The sequence below is a fragment of the Sceloporus undulatus genome, chromosome 8, assembly GCF_019175285.1.
Source record: "Sceloporus undulatus isolate JIND9_A2432 ecotype Alabama chromosome 8, SceUnd_v1.1, whole genome shotgun sequence".
Classification (NCBI taxonomy): Eukaryota; Metazoa; Chordata; class Lepidosauria; order Squamata; family Phrynosomatidae; genus Sceloporus; species Sceloporus undulatus.
Window position 1 is genome coordinate 27,615,594 of NC_056529.1, and position 16,325 is coordinate 27,631,918.

Here is a 16,325-nt window from a genome sequence, read left to right on the forward strand (position 1 = left end):
AGGAGCTTTTTGGGAAGCTAGTCCATATGGAAAATGATCCCTAAAGGGCAAAGGTTTGAAAACCCAATGGGTTATTTTGCAGAAAGACTAGCAGGATCATGATGAAGTTGTAAGGCAGCTTTAAAAATGCAGTCTGCCTTGTCATTCAAAGAGCAGCCTGGCTTTTAAACTGGTGTGAGCCTCACTTCCAGCTCCCTGCAAATGCCATTCTTCCCTTTCCAGTATTCCTCCTCCATAAACAGAATTTGGAGCTTAAGGTCAACACAGTCGTTTCCTGTTGTTACAACAATTGCTAATTTTATTGTATCCAGTTTGTTCTTTAACACAGAGGATAGTATTCTGAATCCACATGCCCCATACTGATGGCCTTGCTGTTTATAACATCATCTGCAATATTATAGCTATATACATTTTTAAAAAGATGCACAATATTAACAAACCAAGCAACTGGGAGGCCATTGTTCCTCTCCGCTCCTGAGAGCAAACAAGCGTCCTTCAGTAACCCAAGCCAAAGAATGCACATTTCTGTGGGAAAGGGAGTTGGAAAATTCTAGTCGGTGTTAGTTTTTGATAAATCCCAGTTGAATAGTGTTTGCTTAGAAAAAGGTAGCCTCTCCCATTCAAGGGCAAGTCATTGGAACAGGGTTTTTACAAATTATTAATTCCTCTTTGCATGAAAGGGACCCTGGGAAAGACTTGGTTCCTAAAATTCATCAATTCAAGCCTCGAGATAAGGTATATACAATACAGACTCTTGGGGTCCTTCATAGAGCTGCCATGAGACATGGATAATGTTTGTTTTCATGAAGACATTATGCCAGCTTGAACTAAGGAAGATGGGAGTGATAGTACAGCAAAACCTGGAGGACTATTTTCCCCATCTCTCAATTAGGTGATTTATGGAAGATGGATCTGCCAGAAACTACTATCTGCTAAGACAAATAAGGTCTCAATGTTCAGAGGCAGAGCACAACCGAACATCAGTTGCTAAGGTGGAGGTTTGTTACCTTCAGAGCCATTAACAAGCATCTCTGATGCATTTTCTGGGATGCATCTCCCACTCATCATGTGAAGAAATTCTGGGAGATCTGTGGGTGCAGGGAGAGCCAAAAGCCACACAGCGGCACTGTTGCCTCTCTTAAGCTAATGCTCTGCTCAAAAGACTGTTGCTGTTGGCAGCAGACAGTTGGAAGAACTGAGCCATTCTTTTGGCTCCCAGACCTCAGCAATTCAAACCATCTGATGTTCCAGGAGAGGGAGAATGTTTGGTTTCTGAAGCTGGGCATAGTTTGATGTCATCACCTGCCACTGACCCAGTAATAGGCACCTCGGCAGGGCTCTCAGCGGATGGGGTTTGCCTTGTGATAAGCCTCTGGTGAAATCCACAGAGCCCAGGCCTTGTCACAAGATAACTGCTGATCATCCAGCATGCATAGCTGCTGTCTGTTTTTAAAAAGATATATAGCAAGGGTACTATTCCTTTTTTTAAAGAGATGTGCAACATTAAAAAATCAGCTGGTGCAAGCTTCCCACATCTCTCTCTCACCATCTTGAGAACAATAACCCGGTGAGGTGAGCTAGAAAGGAGGAACATGGGTTGAAAAGGCTTTCCAGATGGCTGTGACTTTGAACCCAGCTCTCCTCTATTCTGACCCCTGTTTTATAGATTCCTAAAGCAAGAGTTCTTAATCCTTTTGGGGAGCCATGGGCCACTTTGGCAGTGGCACACTTGGAACTCTCTCGGGTTAAGAAGCCTTGCTCTAAAGGGGCTGACAAAAGCTGCACCCAGTCGCTTTCGCCTATTACCATGTCCACAGAAAAGCACAGAAGCTCTCCGTTACATGCCCTCTTTTTATGTGCATTGGCAGCATTTCAAAGATTGATTTGCAAACAGACACTTTTTAGTATCCCGCTGTATCAGTGTAGTCATTCATAATTTTAAAATGAAATGGGGGTCTTCTTTCATGAAGCTTCTACCTTCGGTTACCTGGATGCACTTCTGACCTGCTACAGAGAGCAGACAGAATAGCAATTCCCTGAGCCTGCTTTAACTTTTGCACCCTCACAGAGCCCACTATGACCAAAGAGGACCTCAGTGGAGATCAGAGAAAAATGCAAGAACCCAAAAGAAATTAAATACTCCAGCTCTCAATGGGGAGTGACAGCTGTCTACTGACCTGGAACACCCCTCTGTAGTCTAGCTGTTTGAACAGCAAGAGTGTTGGCTTCCACAGCGTTCAACAACTTGAGGGCAGTTTTGAGCATAGCAAGGAAAGAAAAATAGGAACAGGCCATAGTTTGGAAGAACCAGCAAGGAATCAAGTTAGATTTGGATAAACAGCACCCAGACTTAAAAGGCTCTGTATAACACAGATGGCTTATACCTGGGGAGATGGAAGTTGGCTTGTTCAGAGTTTGTGCGGTCATGAATAGCTGCTGGAAGAGAATGTTTGCAACCTCTCTTCCTAAATACTGTTTTGTTTGGATCACGGTGGAATCTTCTCACCGCAAGAAACAACTATCTGCCCTCCAAACTGACCAGGTTCCAGATGTTCCTAGCCTGCCATCCATCTGCGTCACTCACTGGCTTCATTGTCCATGATGCAGTTTCCATGGCAGGTGAGTATGGAAGAACTCTCGAGTGGATGGTTTTTATGGAGTCGGAGAAGAACCGAAGCTGATCTTCTTGGCTATCTCTAGGTCAGACTTGGCCACCAGAAACCGCAGTTTCTTTCCCCCTGAACGGATAAGGTCTACAGCACTGAAGGGAAAAAAGGGGAAGGGAGAAAATGCCCAGAAGTTGGTGAGAGAAACCTTAATCTGATTTGAATACTCTTTCTCTTTACACATAAACACACATAACCTCTCCCTCCTTCACATAAAACACCCCTATTGCCTGATTTCTCAATTCGTCTATGAGGCCACATGCGTGAATAGAATAAAATCCAAGTATGGTGGAGCAGACAAGGAAGTTGGGGATCATCACAGAATTAAATCATCTGCTTGTACTGTAGCAAAAGCAACCACCATGAGCTTTTCCTTTCCCTACCTCTGGTAGTCCGAACCGACGAGACTTGTGCCATTGACAGCAAGGATACGGTCCCCAATGGAGAGTCTGCCGTCTTCTGCTGCAGGGCTGTCCTGGATCAAAGTCCTAATGTAGATCCCAGGAGAATTCAGGGGTGTGTGCTGAGGAAAGATGGGGAGCAGCAAAAAAGACCAGACAAACAAGAATGAAAAAAGGAAAGGACTTCTGGAGTGGGGCTATTCTGTTTTTGCAGAGGCAGTTGGTCCGGGATTTGTGGCAGGGAAGCCAGCACCAGCTCCAAAAGGGATGACTTCAGAAAATTCAGAGCTGTGCTGGGTGAAACTGGAGGCCTAGCTATTCTAGCCAGATCAGGGCAAAGGATTAGGGTGCTGGCAGCTGCAACCATCAAACAGCAATTACAGTTTCAAAAAGACAAATTCTTCCTAATGTTTAGGTGGGATCTCTTGGAATTTAATCTAAGAGTGAGTTGGAAAACTCTGCAGTGTTTTTACAGCAACCTTTCCCAACCCGATTTGTTTTCCACATGCATTGGACTTCAGTCCCCATCTTTCCAACTAGCTGCTGAAGCTGTGGGCCTAAGATGCAAAGCAAAAGCTCCAGGGAGCAGAGCCAATGGTGAGGAATGATGGAATTTGCCATCCAACAGCATCTGAAGGGCCACCAGTTGCCCGGCTTTGCCTTAAAATCAGGAGACAAACGGGGCTGAATTCAGTATGAGCTGGCTCTTAAAACCTAACCAGAGAATATGTTTGAGCAAACAACGTTTCTCCCATTACTTCCAAGCCTTCTGGGGAAAGAAGCTCCACTCTTGATGGTGAGCTCATCTGTTATGAAAACGGAGAGGGCAAGCTGCTCTATAGTCTTAGATCGAGTTTCTCTGGCACTTGTTTCTCCTTCGGGACAGCGGAAAGACTTAATATCCCTCCTTGTGCTGTTTGCTACCCAGCGCGAAAAGGCAATGCCCTAGGAGCATTAGAGGAGTCATGCTGGATCAGAGCAAAGGCTTTTACCTAGTCTAGCAGTAACTAGTTTTAGGCAGGTGCAAACATGTTTTTCTGCTTTGGGGGGAGGCACTCCATCATTAGACTAGAATTACCGGCTCGCTCTACCTCCATGTTGATAAATAAACATTATATACCATTAGTCTTGGTCTTCAATATGCACCAAAGGGAACAGGAATATCTGACTGCTTAGCAAAATGGGGTGGTGTATATCAATATACAGTTTAAAGAATGTAGAATGAAGATGAAGATGATATGCTGCATTTAAAAATATTTAGGTAGAGGAGGCAGGAACCCGCAGGTAGTGCTAATCTAATAAGGTACTGTTGCTTCACCCCATGCTGCTTTGAGTCCTAGTTTTGGGGGGAAATTGGGATACAAATAATTATAATATTCCTGGTAACCTCTAGAGTGTGGCGGACTGTTGTTGCCGTTGTGTGCCTTCAAGTCATTTCTGACTCACAGCAACCCTATCACGGGGTTTTCTTGGCAACATTTGTTCAGAGGAGGTTTGCCATTGCCTTCCCTTGAGGCTGAGAGCATCTGACTTGCACAAGGTCACCAGTGGGTTTCATGGCCGAGGTGGGAACCGAACCCTGGTCTCCAGACTCATAGTTCAATGCGCAAACCACTACACCATGCTGGACTACAATTTCCATTATCCCATATCCAGGCTGGGAGGTGATGTCCTACACTGGAGAAGGCTGTAGTATTATCTTCTTGCATCTGGCAGCAGCTATCCAAGATCTCAAACACTTACCAGACCATCTATCAGTCCCATTCCCAAGCCGATGGGTCCCTTTTCCAGTTCCACCACAAAGACGTAGCAGAAATCATCTGTGGCTGAGCTGCGACTTGAAGAAGCAGGAGTCGGGAAGTCGTAGGGTGTTGGCGAAGAGCCTAGGGGCAAAGCCAAGAAAGAAGAAGGGCTTGTAAGCCTGCATGTTTATAGAAGTTTCATCTTCTAGCAGTACTTGTTCATTGTCTCTTAACAATGTTTTCCCAATGGGGGCAAAGAAACAGATCAGAAAGATGTTCTGGGAGCTGAAGTCCAAAACATCTGGAGAACCAACGTTTGCCTTTGGCAATGAAACCAAAGTTTTGGGTTACTTTTCTAGTTACGGGGATCCAGCCTTGCCAAAATGTTGAAGGACTATAACATGGTTCATGTATTGACTTGTGCTGTGCTTTGTGTTACTGCTTTGGGGGTCTGTTGTAGGTGCTCAAAGGAAGACAAAATGGTGTGTGCCTTGAACCTAAGATTCAAACTTTACCGTTTTAATGAATGGAAAGTAATGATTTTAGTTAATTTTGAAAAGAAAGTAAAGTTGCTTTTTTTAAAATGCAACAGTAACTCTTGGGGCAGGGAGCTCAGAACCAAAACTAAAGCTAGTTGCTTTTTAAAAATTAACTTTCTAAGCTTTGGACTTCCTTGACGGAGGTGGTCCAGAAGACTGGATTTATGTTGCTCCAAATGAACTTGGCAGTCGCTCTGCTCCAGCTGCTCTCACCAAGTGACTCACAAGAGACAGCAAGAGAATGAAATGGGAATGGTTTGCATTTTGCAGCTGCAGCCTTGAAGGCTGGAGACTTACTTGGCGACCTAAAGAGCCAGGAACAAAACCAAAAAAGCTAGAAAGCACGTATTCAGAGTGGAAGAAAGAAAGGAGACAAAGTCCCATGTGCTATACGATAGTCAAAAACTTTATTTCCTAAAAATCCCAATCCATTTTGGCCTTATCGCCAATTGGCCTTTTTCCATTTAAAACAAAAGCTGAATGTCAGGATTGTATGCAGTGAAGAACCTTCCACTTGGTTCTTGTCCCATCCATGAGGCCAAAGGTTAGGAAAGGCACCTTTTGTGCACCTTTATCTGCAACTAGCAAAGTTGTGGTCCTCCAGATTCTGGCAGCCTCAACCCATCTTGGCCAAAGGAAGAATGATGGAAGTTGCAGTTCAGCAACATCTGGAGGTCCAGAGGTTCCCCAGCCCTGCCCAGTGTATTAACCTATGGGCCAGTTCACTTGCTGAGGGCAAGTAATGTAGAAATACCATTAGGTTTGGGGCAAGCAAAGTATGGGTTTCAGAAGTGGAGCTAAATGCCCTATCTAGTGTTTTCTCCTGTCTCTCTTGGCAGTGCCATGTTGCCCAACCAGGAACACTACAGAAGAACCACCAGCTTAGAGACCTTGGCCAATTCATTGAGCAGAAACCAAACTTTCCTTTTAAAGATCTAATTGTCCATCCCAGTACTGACTCCACTTCTTACCTTCAGGGGTTGTAGTCTTGCCACCACTGAATCCGTTCCTCCGAGGATCCATCACGCTTTTTCCCAGGTTGGTCTCTGGGGTCAGTTCAGGACTTGTGGAGTCAAACGTCAGAGGTGTGTTCGGTGGGGTTAGCAAGCATGAGGGGTCTGGTGATCCCGTGACAACCTTAGCGTTGCTCTTGCCCTGTGGCCCCTCCAAGTGGAGCTGCTGTAAGGCCTCCGGAAATTGCATCTCGGAGGCATCATATTCCCGGGTGGATCCATTGACATTCTGGACACCTTCCATCCTCGGCTCTGCGTAGCTAATAGGCCGCCTGCGGTTCACCCGGCCAAAGGAGCTTGTGACCATGGACAGCCCGGTAGTTGTCGTTTCCGAGTCCACTTGTGGGCTGGTTTGGCAGCTGATTGCTTCAGTCTTTAGGGGGAAAGCATAAGAACAGGGTCACACTCTCGTGTTCCAGGCTCTGGCCATGGTCACATTTCCTTCTTTCAGAGGAACATTTTATCCCTTTCAACAGGGGTAGCTGAATTCTCCCCCAGCAATGATTTTGCCACAGCCTTCCCATAACAAGGCTGTGATGGATTTAGATCTGCAAAAGAATTTGGGAGCTACTCTCCCAGAATGATGATGATGATGATAGCTTTGAGACTCTGTGGTCTGTAACTGAGTTCAGTGTGGTCTGGATAGCAGCAGAGCTTTGGAAAACTAGGTTCGTGTATAAAACCCTGTTCCACTTACATAGATCCTGGGCTGCTGGAGAAGGAGAGTGGAAGTGGCCAGCCCAGCAGAAGGCACACGGGAGCTGTACACACACATACACACACACACACCAATGGCTGTCTGGGTCCAGGGTGTGGAACTGTGCCCAGATGCCACCCACCAGCAATGGCATGGTCAAGCAAATCTCTTACATAACAAGATAGCAGATGCCTCCTTACAAATGTTGTCAAAAGTAGACCCAATGGTGCAATCCCCAGTTATGCTAATGTAAAACCACCATAGGATTCTGGCCCTAGCCACCCCAACCAATGGTAAGGGATGCTGGGAGCTGCAGTCCAACAATATAGCCCCATGCTCCCCATCCCTGTGCCAAACCACACTGTAGACTGTCAGTGCCTCTTCTTGAACTGCCTCTCCCCGGCCTCTTCTTACCATCATAACCCTGCTAAAGAGATTGGCAGCAGCTCTCCTTTCCAGACCCTGAGGTGAGGGGATTAGAAGGCTGCTAATCCCTTACAGTGGCTTTCTATGTTCTCCCATGCAAAACACTGGACCAGGGAGGCTTTTTGAGAAGGCCAAGGAGGGCTGCAAATTATGAGATGGGAAAGCAAGCAGTGTCCTGCCTTGGTGTTTGAAGATGGGCTTTGTGGTTCCCAGCAAGTGCCACAACACAAACTGCCATCACAGGATGGCAGAGAAAGAAAAGGAGCTCTGCGAAGGACTGGAAAGGAAAGGCCATATGCACGGTTCCTTAAAGCTCTTTAGTGCGAACGTCTGCTGCCAGGTCATTTGCAAGCTCCAGGAAGGAAAGCCAAGGGCGACAACCTGGATGAATTATGACAATTAAGCCAATTTGGTGTGGTTTGCGTAATTTGTCCCACCGGTTGGCAGAATTTATCTTGCCTCCCATCTGGGAGGAGCATCCCATCAGAAGCCATTCCTCTGGTTTCTGAGATCTCTGCAGGGCAGGCATTACTCAAGGTGTGTCTTGGCCGACCTTGGCATAGAAATCGGTATCATCAGCACTTGGATATTCAAGATGCTGAAATTGAGGAGCAGAATGTGGCCCATGGGATACATAGGTCACCTTGGCCCCATTTGTTTGGCTCCTGAAGCCTTCCATCACTGCTCTGGAGGTTTGCATGAGAAGCAATTCACCAATTCCATCCTCTCCAAATAAAGGGAATCAGGGGTCACCAAAACAGCCTTAAGGGCTGTGTGTGTCCCCAGGCCCATATTCCCTACCCCCTCTGCTTTATACCTTGGCACTTGGGTGTCATCAGGTACTGGACAGCCATACAGTGATGTGACTGTTAAGGTGTTCTTTAGAACATCCCTCCTTCAAGACAGTATCCTTTGGGGACAGGACTTTCTCAACAGCACTACCAGAGCTTGTCGTTTGCTGGATTGCAACTCCCAAAATCCCTTCTGGAGGAAGGCAATTTGGGGGGTATGCTCATGGAGCCACAAAGGGTAAGGATGGGTAAGATCTCAAGACGGTGACTCATGTTACCTTTGGGGTCTCTGCTTCTGGAGAGTCCATGGGATGGGGACTTTTGCTGTGCAGGCTCCAAAGGAAATGACGGATGTAGAGGAGGTGCCGGTAAATATTGTCATCCAGGTTGTCCACCTCTAGGTCCACTTTGAATCCTCCGCTGGGCAGCATAATAGGAGGGTGGTTGTCGAATGACTCCAGGATGTCATCTGCAGGAGGCAGGAGAAGAACTTTGGTTCAACCTTCACTGAGCTGACTACTCAGGGACCAGCCAGAACCTTTGCTCCCAGTCCCCATAGCCAAGCTCCCCCAAGGGAAGTGCAAAAATGCTGCCCTTTGTGTTGATCTATTATCACTGCTTTTTTCATTTCCGTCAGGGATGGGTCTTTTGGGAAGCCAACTGGTCTTTGTTGTACAGGGAGGAAAAAGGCTTTGTGTTGCAGCTGAGATGGTTCACAACAAAACCAGCTGCTTGCAGCAGAAAAATAATTGGTGAAAAAAGAGGACCATTTCACCAGACATGCTGAAAGTATGCATCCTTTCCTTTTATCTTTTCCTCCCCATCCCTTTCATCTTTTTTAATTTTTAGATCACAAGCCTGCAGGCAGGGACTGGGACAGATAGATAGATATACATATACATACACATACATACACACCACTTGAGGGTCTTCTTTGTCTGTGGACAGGGATCAGCCCTGATTTAAAATTAAGGATGGGTAACTATAGCAATGTTTGGGACCCAATTTTTCTAAGGCTTGGTTTCCAGACTACATTTGCCATTGTGGACATAAACCTAAATTGGCTTCACAATTATTGTGCAAGTGTGTTTTCTTTTCTTTGTGTGTGCATGGACAGGATTGGAGCATTTAACCCACCCATCCACCCCAGAAAAGAATTAAAATTCCTAGGAAATGTTTATTAAAATGCATGCTTTTACTGGCAGGAGACACATTTGCTCTAAGAATGATATTTTAGTGGCCTCTCAAGCCTTGCCTTTCTACTCTTTCTTCCCCGCTGCCCTAAGAGCTCCAAGGGGAACAACCAACATTTGTAATGCAGCTATGCTTAATGCAGACGACTGTAGCGGTTGCTGTTTCCCCAGTGTGGCATTGGTGGGGAATTTCATACATCATGTGCTTTTATGGTTACAATTTGCCCCTAAAGGCCTCGCATTTTTCAAAACGTATTCTAGGAGGGAGGGGGGAATAATCTAGTGAATTGTCCAGCAAGGCCTCAGAAGGACTATCTGGCTGTTACAAAATAATGTCGCCCTACAAAGCACAAAAATACAAGTGGGATCTGCAGAAAATGGCTGTCGCAGATACTCTGTTCCATTCCATTCCCTTCCCTGTTTTTCTGTCTTCCTCTTTTGAAAATCAAGGAGCGTTTTGTAGTGATCAAGTGCATTTATTCATCATTGGGGGACTGAGAATAGGAGTGGGGAACCTCGGACCCTGGAACTGAATCTGGCCCTCCCAAAATCCCAATCCACTCTTCTAAGCTTCTCAAGATAGTCATGTCCATCATACTATCCCAGATTTCATATATTCACCCCACCCCATTCTAAAGGACTCCTCTAAAGTCCAATTCAAGTGTAAAGATATATCCAAATACCGAAGTCAGGATTTTTCAGACAGGGTAACCAGGCATCCTCCTTTCTCCAAACATGTCCAACATTTCAGCATTCTGTCTAGTAGGAATTCCAAAGTACTCTCCATTTCGAGCATGACTAAGAAGCCGGACTATATGTTTCTTGGAGTGTTTTAGATGTTACTTTGGTCATATCCTCTTTTTTTCTCAAAGGCCCTACATTTTGTGGTGCCTTGCTCTCCTTTGCAGTCAGGACATTGGTCGCCTTGTTCCTAGGTAAACTAGATGGGTAAACAGTTCTGGGCCTTACCTGTCCTGAACGCAGAAACGCTATCGTCCTTGCTAGGTTGCCAGACAGGTACGCACCCCACATCGGATGAAGCCTGATATTGGGTCAGGATATGATTCAGTTGCGCAGGGTTCAGAGCTGGGAATTCTGTTCTCAACATGGACCAAGTCATCTGAGTGAAGCAAGACAAAGTGACTTTATCTATTTAAGACAGACACAAATACTGGCTTCTGTCCTGTTCATCAGAAGTTACAACAGCACTTCGCAATATCACTTTACATTTCTATACCACTTCATAGTGAACTGTGCAATCTCTAAGCTGTTTACAGGTGTTAGCCAATTGCATTTAAAATTGTCAGCCAGAGAGCTCTTGGGTTTCATTAGACTAAAAGCCTCAGGATTCCACAGGATATTGCCATGGAAGTTAAAATGGAATAACAGTGTTATAATAATGTGGTATGAATGGGTTACAGGGATCAAAGCACCAAACCCTCAAGGGCAAGATGCCATTTTACCTGGCCCCTAAAAGAGTGAGTGATGCACCTCTTCCTTCAGATCTCCGATCACAGGTTTTGCTCATGATGGCAGCCTCAACATTACCACCCACAAGATGGCGGCTACCTAAATTTCACCCCTCAGCCTTACTTGCATGGAGCGTTACTTGGAGAAGCTCCAACAAATGCCCAGCCCTCACCTGCACCAGCTGGGAATTTGGCATGGCCAACAGGCTTGCCACGCTGGACAGCTTGCCAAAGAACTGGTCTGCTAGTTGCTTAAAACCCACACTCTGGATCCATTCCAGGAGAAGCCGCAGGGTGGCCCTCACCCGGACTCCTTTGGACCAGTGGAAGCACCCCAGAGAGGAACCTGGAGAAGAGAGGAGCAACAACACGGAGGAATCACCTTAACATCTTACAGAAGTGGCAGAAGTCGGAAACAATCAATTGCAAATAATGCAGTTATCTATAGAACTAGTCCAATTGGCCATGGAAACCCACCTTGGGAAAGTCACACTGTCTCAGCCTCAAGGAAGGCAATGGCAAAGTTTCTGGCTGTCTGGCCAAGGATGGACAACTCACCTCTCTCCATGAGTTGGTTGAAGAGCAAGGTGTTGGAGAAGAAGAACAGATAGGCGAACATCTGGGAGGCAATTTCCACATGAACCTCGTACTGGTGGAGGAGGTCCAAGATGGCCTGGTAGATGAGCACCACTTTACGGATTTCCTCGGGCAACGGAGGAGACGAGAGCCAGCCATCTCGCCCTTCGCTTTGGAACGGGTTGCACTCCAACAGAGGAGGCAAAGAGACATACAGAGACTGGACATGAAAGAAAGGAGAGAAAGAGAGGAAGGTGGAGAAACAAGGTTCACTTATTTCCAATCACATGTGTGTCCTTCCTGCACGTCCAATAAGTATGCAAAACCTCATCCATTTCATTAGAGCAGTTCAAAAACATAGCCATGTTAGTATGTAGACAGATCTTGTGGCACCTTTGAGACTAACTGAAAGAAAGAAGTTGGCAGCCTGCGCTTTCGTAGACTTCTGTCTACTTCCTTAGATGCATTTGGAGAGAATATGTAATACATATTCAAAGATATAGCCATGTTAGTCTGTAGAATTAGTATGTAGGGAGATCTTGTAGAACCTTTGAGACTCACTCAAAGAAAGATGTTGGCAGCATGAGCTTTCATAGGCTTCAGCCTACTTCCTCAGATGCATCATTGACTTGAGGCCTTATCGCATGAGAAAAGAAAGCCGAAATGAAGTGGCTTTTTTCCGTGCCTCTCTGCATGCCCTCATAGCACTTCTGTTTGCATCCCAAGGAGACGGTCAAAAAGTGTCCCTTCTTTGGAAGGACTACAACTCCCAGAATTTGGGTTCTGAGGCTGTAGTCCAAATAGATTCCTTTCCAAGGGCTGGAACCAGAAACCAGAGCCTTAAACCAGAAACCATATAGCTGGAGTTAGTTTTTCACACAGAAGAGAGGGGTAGGCAGTGCTAAAGGTGTAGGAGAGAAAATATGAAAGAGCTGAGAGAAGAAACAAAACAAGCAGCTGCTCAAGAGAAGCGGCTTGAGTCCCCTCCACATTCCCAGATCTGGCAAAAGGCTTTGGGCAAAGAGGCAGAGTCATTGCGCCTGTTATAGCTCTTTCGGCTGATGGAAAAAGGCCTCCACCCTTCAGACACAAGCACTCTTTCTTTCCACTGGCACACTGCAGCCTCTGTTGGAGATATAAATATATATCCAAAAATTGAGTTTTCAATGCCTTCCTCCCAGTGAAGAGAAAAATGGTAAAACGACAGACTCTGAACTACAAAAACAAAATTTGCAAACATTTTCATCACTCCACTAGACACAAAGATGGGAAAGAGAAAGCGTACGGTTGGTCCGCCGTATCCACAAAATCCTTATCCACTGATTCAACCATCTATGCCTTGAAAATATTATACACACACACACAATTCCCAAATCAAACCTGGATGTTGCCATTTTAGATAAGGGACACCATTTCACTACACCACTGTATTTCATGGGATTTGAGCATCCATGGATTTTGGTATCCATGGCGGATCCTGGAGCCAATTCCCAGTAGATACCAAGGGTCCACTATATATTGCATGGTGTGTAAGACCACAAGCCAAGCATCCTTCCTTGCTCTGCCAGGCCACCAAAGACAACAACCAGGAGTAGACTATCTATACTTCATCCAGATGAATTTGGTCTAGATCAATAGGAATGCTGTATCTTGGATTCGATTTGTAACACGGAGTATAAGCCAGTGAGAACCAGCCCCAGGGGTTCTTAAACTTTGGTCCTTGCAGATTCTAGGCCACCTAGTCCAACCCCATGTCATGCAATCCACAACTAAAGCACTTCTGAAAGATGCTCATCCAACCTCTATTTAAAGACCTTCAAGGAAGGAAAAAACCACCACCCTCCAAGGCAGTCCATTTCTCTATCAAACAGCTCTTATGGTCAAGAAGTTATCCAGATGTTTTGGACTTCAGGTCCCAGAAGCCCAAGGAAACATAGCTAATGGGCAGGGATTTGAATTCCTGGGAGGCCTAAATATCTGGAGGAGCAAAGGTTGAGGACTAGCACTAGGAATTAAAGCAAGTATTTGCCATGGATGTAGCATGAAGCTTAATTTTCTTACATGGGTAATGTAATGAAAATCTCTCTCTCTCTCTCTCTCTCTCTCTCTCTCTCTCTCTTGCGCACACAAAGAGGAGATGCTGATAGTTTTTCATCTTTCATCTTCCCCAGATCTACACCTAAACATATGGATCCACATCAAAAGTATCCACAGCCATCGAACGATTAATTATCCTAACGTCTGACTCACCAACCTGACTCACCAACCTGGAGATTGGTTTGGTGGAAGAATGAGCTGGCTAGCCATTCCTCCTTTGCCAGGAACAATATGTTCCCCTTCGCCTTCTTTGCATTTACTATTCTTAGTCCCTCAAAGTGCTCTTCCAGAAATGCCCTGAGGCCATCTTAAATCCTTCGGAAGACCACTGTGGAGTCTTAAGAATATGGTCTATTGCCCTGAAGCAACACAAGGTCCCTTGACGGAGCTCTTGCCATTCTGCTTCTGGGGGAGGAAATTATTTCGGGCATTTCCCAGACACAAAATGCTGCCCTATGAATAAAGGTGAAAGCTGGATGGAATAGCCAGCACACATTTCATGGTGATGATGGATTGCACAGCCTCCAACTTGCATCTCTTAATTTTTCATAGACCCAATGAGTTTCAAAAATAGGAGGTTTCTGGCAAAATACCTAAAAACTGGACACTTTAGTCATCCTGGTGCCTGATCATTTCATGGGTGCTCAGACTCTCCAGCTAAGATACAGGAGTACTTCAAGTCCCCTGCTCCCCTGTGCCAGGGTCCATGGCTGCTATCCCTCTGGATAAGCAGGAACCCATCCAAGTATTTTCCTTTTGATGGATACACAGCAATAACATCATCCTCAGGGATCTCCTGAGGACTCCTATAGAAATCCCTGTAGATGCCTGTCCCTGAAAAGTAGCTGGATCCATCTCTGCTGCTCCATCTGCTCTCCGCTAACATGGAAAAGGCTATCTTAGGGGACTGCAGGAGTGGTGTCCTTTTGGGAGGATTGCATCAGGGCACATAGGTATCCACACCCTTCAATATTTCACAGATGAAAATTGGGACATGCATGTGGTCAAGCAACATGAGACTGCGGTCAAGATGGCCAAAGTTATGAATGAGAAAGAACATACACAAGCCAAGAGAAACTGCAGCAGTTTGCTTTTGCATGAGCTTCCTGGGAAGGGCAAATTCCACCTCTTACCCCTTTTGCTGAGCTGAGTGCAAACTACTTTTGTACTCTGAACTCCATTTGCAGCAATGGAAGTAAGCTGAGGACCAAAGGGAAGACAGGCAAAGGAAAGAGAAACAGGATAATTCTAAAAGCAGCTGAAAAAGCAGGACAGCAGAGGATTGATCGATATTATTCCTGACAAAGTGGGACAGTTGTGGGAGGTATGTCTCTTGGTGCTGGATTTTGGCCACCGGAAGCAAATTACTTCTTAAATGTAGCTTTTCAAGCTGTTGTCCTAAACTAATTGTCAGTGTGGTGCAATGATTTGAGGATTGGACGATGACTGGAGACCAGGGTTGGATTCCCTACTCAACCACAGAAGCCCACTGGGTGACCCTGGGCAAGTCACACTCTCTCAGCCCCAGAGGATGGTAATGGCAAACTGCCTCTGAAGACACCTGTCAAGAAAACCCTGTGATAAGGTCACCTTAGAGTCATCATAAGCTGGAAATGACTCGACGGCACACAACAACAACAATTGTCATATATTATCCAGGCAGAGAACTATCCCGGCTTCATCATGTCCTGGTCAAGGCTAGGAGAGGCTTGTGTGAAGAGGTTTCTTGGCCAGTCCCTCCTCTGGTGTGTTGCCAGGAGGGTCTAGGAGCAACAAGAGGACAAGTTGAGGCTTGCAAGGGAACCGTTTTGCCTCTTTGCATTGCTAGCTATGCCTCCCACATAAATCTGTGTCACAACAAACTCCTTCATCTCCAAAACAGCAGAGAAAACATTGCAGATTCTGCAATTCCCTTCTCTGCCAAAGTGACTCAAATTGCCTATAAATGAAACGCCTCAGGTTTCACCTGCATCGTGTTCCTAATGCTCATTTCTTATACTGTATTGCTTTTGAAACTGTTGTGTGCAAACAGCGAGAGCAGCAACAACACCCCGGTCGCTTTGTTTGCCACATTCCTGAAAAAGGCTGTGGGTTGCTAGGAATTTTCTCCCTCCCGCCTCCATCTCTGACATCCGTGCGGCAGTTGCCACGGCCACGCTTGGCTTGCCGCTGGTGCAGTGCAGGATGCGCAGAGCTGCAGCGATGGGGACTTGCTTTCTCTTGCACGGCGCAGCCATCTGTGCAATTGGGTTCAAGCCTGGCGACGCAGTCATTTGTCTTCTTCAGCCCCGCCGGCCTCTGTCTTCACTGGCAGCAGTGGGGTAATCTATCTGCTCCCAGCTATTCTAAATATTCCCTAAAAGGAGCTGCCAGAATCCTAGACTGTACCACTTCAGACAAAGATCATATTGCTCAAACTTTTCCAACTCCCTGAAGGTAGAAAACACACAGCTGTTCTCCTGATGTGCTAGCTTGCTACATGCAAGGAGTCAGGCAAAATGTATTGATATAAATCCTCATCACAAACATCGACATATTAAAGCAATAAAGTACTTGCGAAGTTGAGAGAGTCGTTTGTCTCTGCCCCCAGACTACTGCCCCCTCTGCCACCCTCTCTGCAGTCCAAATACCATCTTCTGCCACCCAAATACCATCCTCTCTGCCACCCAAATACCACCCTCTCTGCCATCCGAATACCACCTTCTCTGCCGTCCA

The 16,325-nt window shown here is 45.9% G+C and overlaps 1 protein-coding gene across 2 annotated transcripts in view; it reads right to left on the reverse strand.

Annotated features, from left to right (window-relative positions):
• Window positions 1-275: 275 nt before the first annotated feature.
• The window catches only part of RADIL (Rap associating with DIL domain), a 51,242-nt gene continuing 35,192 nt past the window's right edge, over window positions 276-16,325 (reverse strand). For both annotated transcript variants that reach the window (XM_042438570.1, XM_042438571.1), the window contains 8 exons: window positions 11,496-11,733; window positions 11,111-11,283; window positions 10,438-10,588; window positions 8,554-8,744; window positions 6,320-6,734; window positions 4,811-4,950; window positions 3,050-3,189; window positions 276-2,761 (listed from right to left, as the gene is read on the reverse strand). In XM_042438570.1, the coding sequence (XP_042294504.1) occupies window positions 2,653-2,761; window positions 3,050-3,189; window positions 4,811-4,950; window positions 6,320-6,734; window positions 8,554-8,744; window positions 10,438-10,588; window positions 11,111-11,283; window positions 11,496-11,733 (1,557 nt within the window). In that variant the 3' untranslated portion in view covers window positions 276-2,652. The remainder of the gene's footprint in view (window positions 2,762-3,049; window positions 3,190-4,810; window positions 4,951-6,319; window positions 6,735-8,553; window positions 8,745-10,437; window positions 10,589-11,110; window positions 11,284-11,495; window positions 11,734-16,325) is intronic.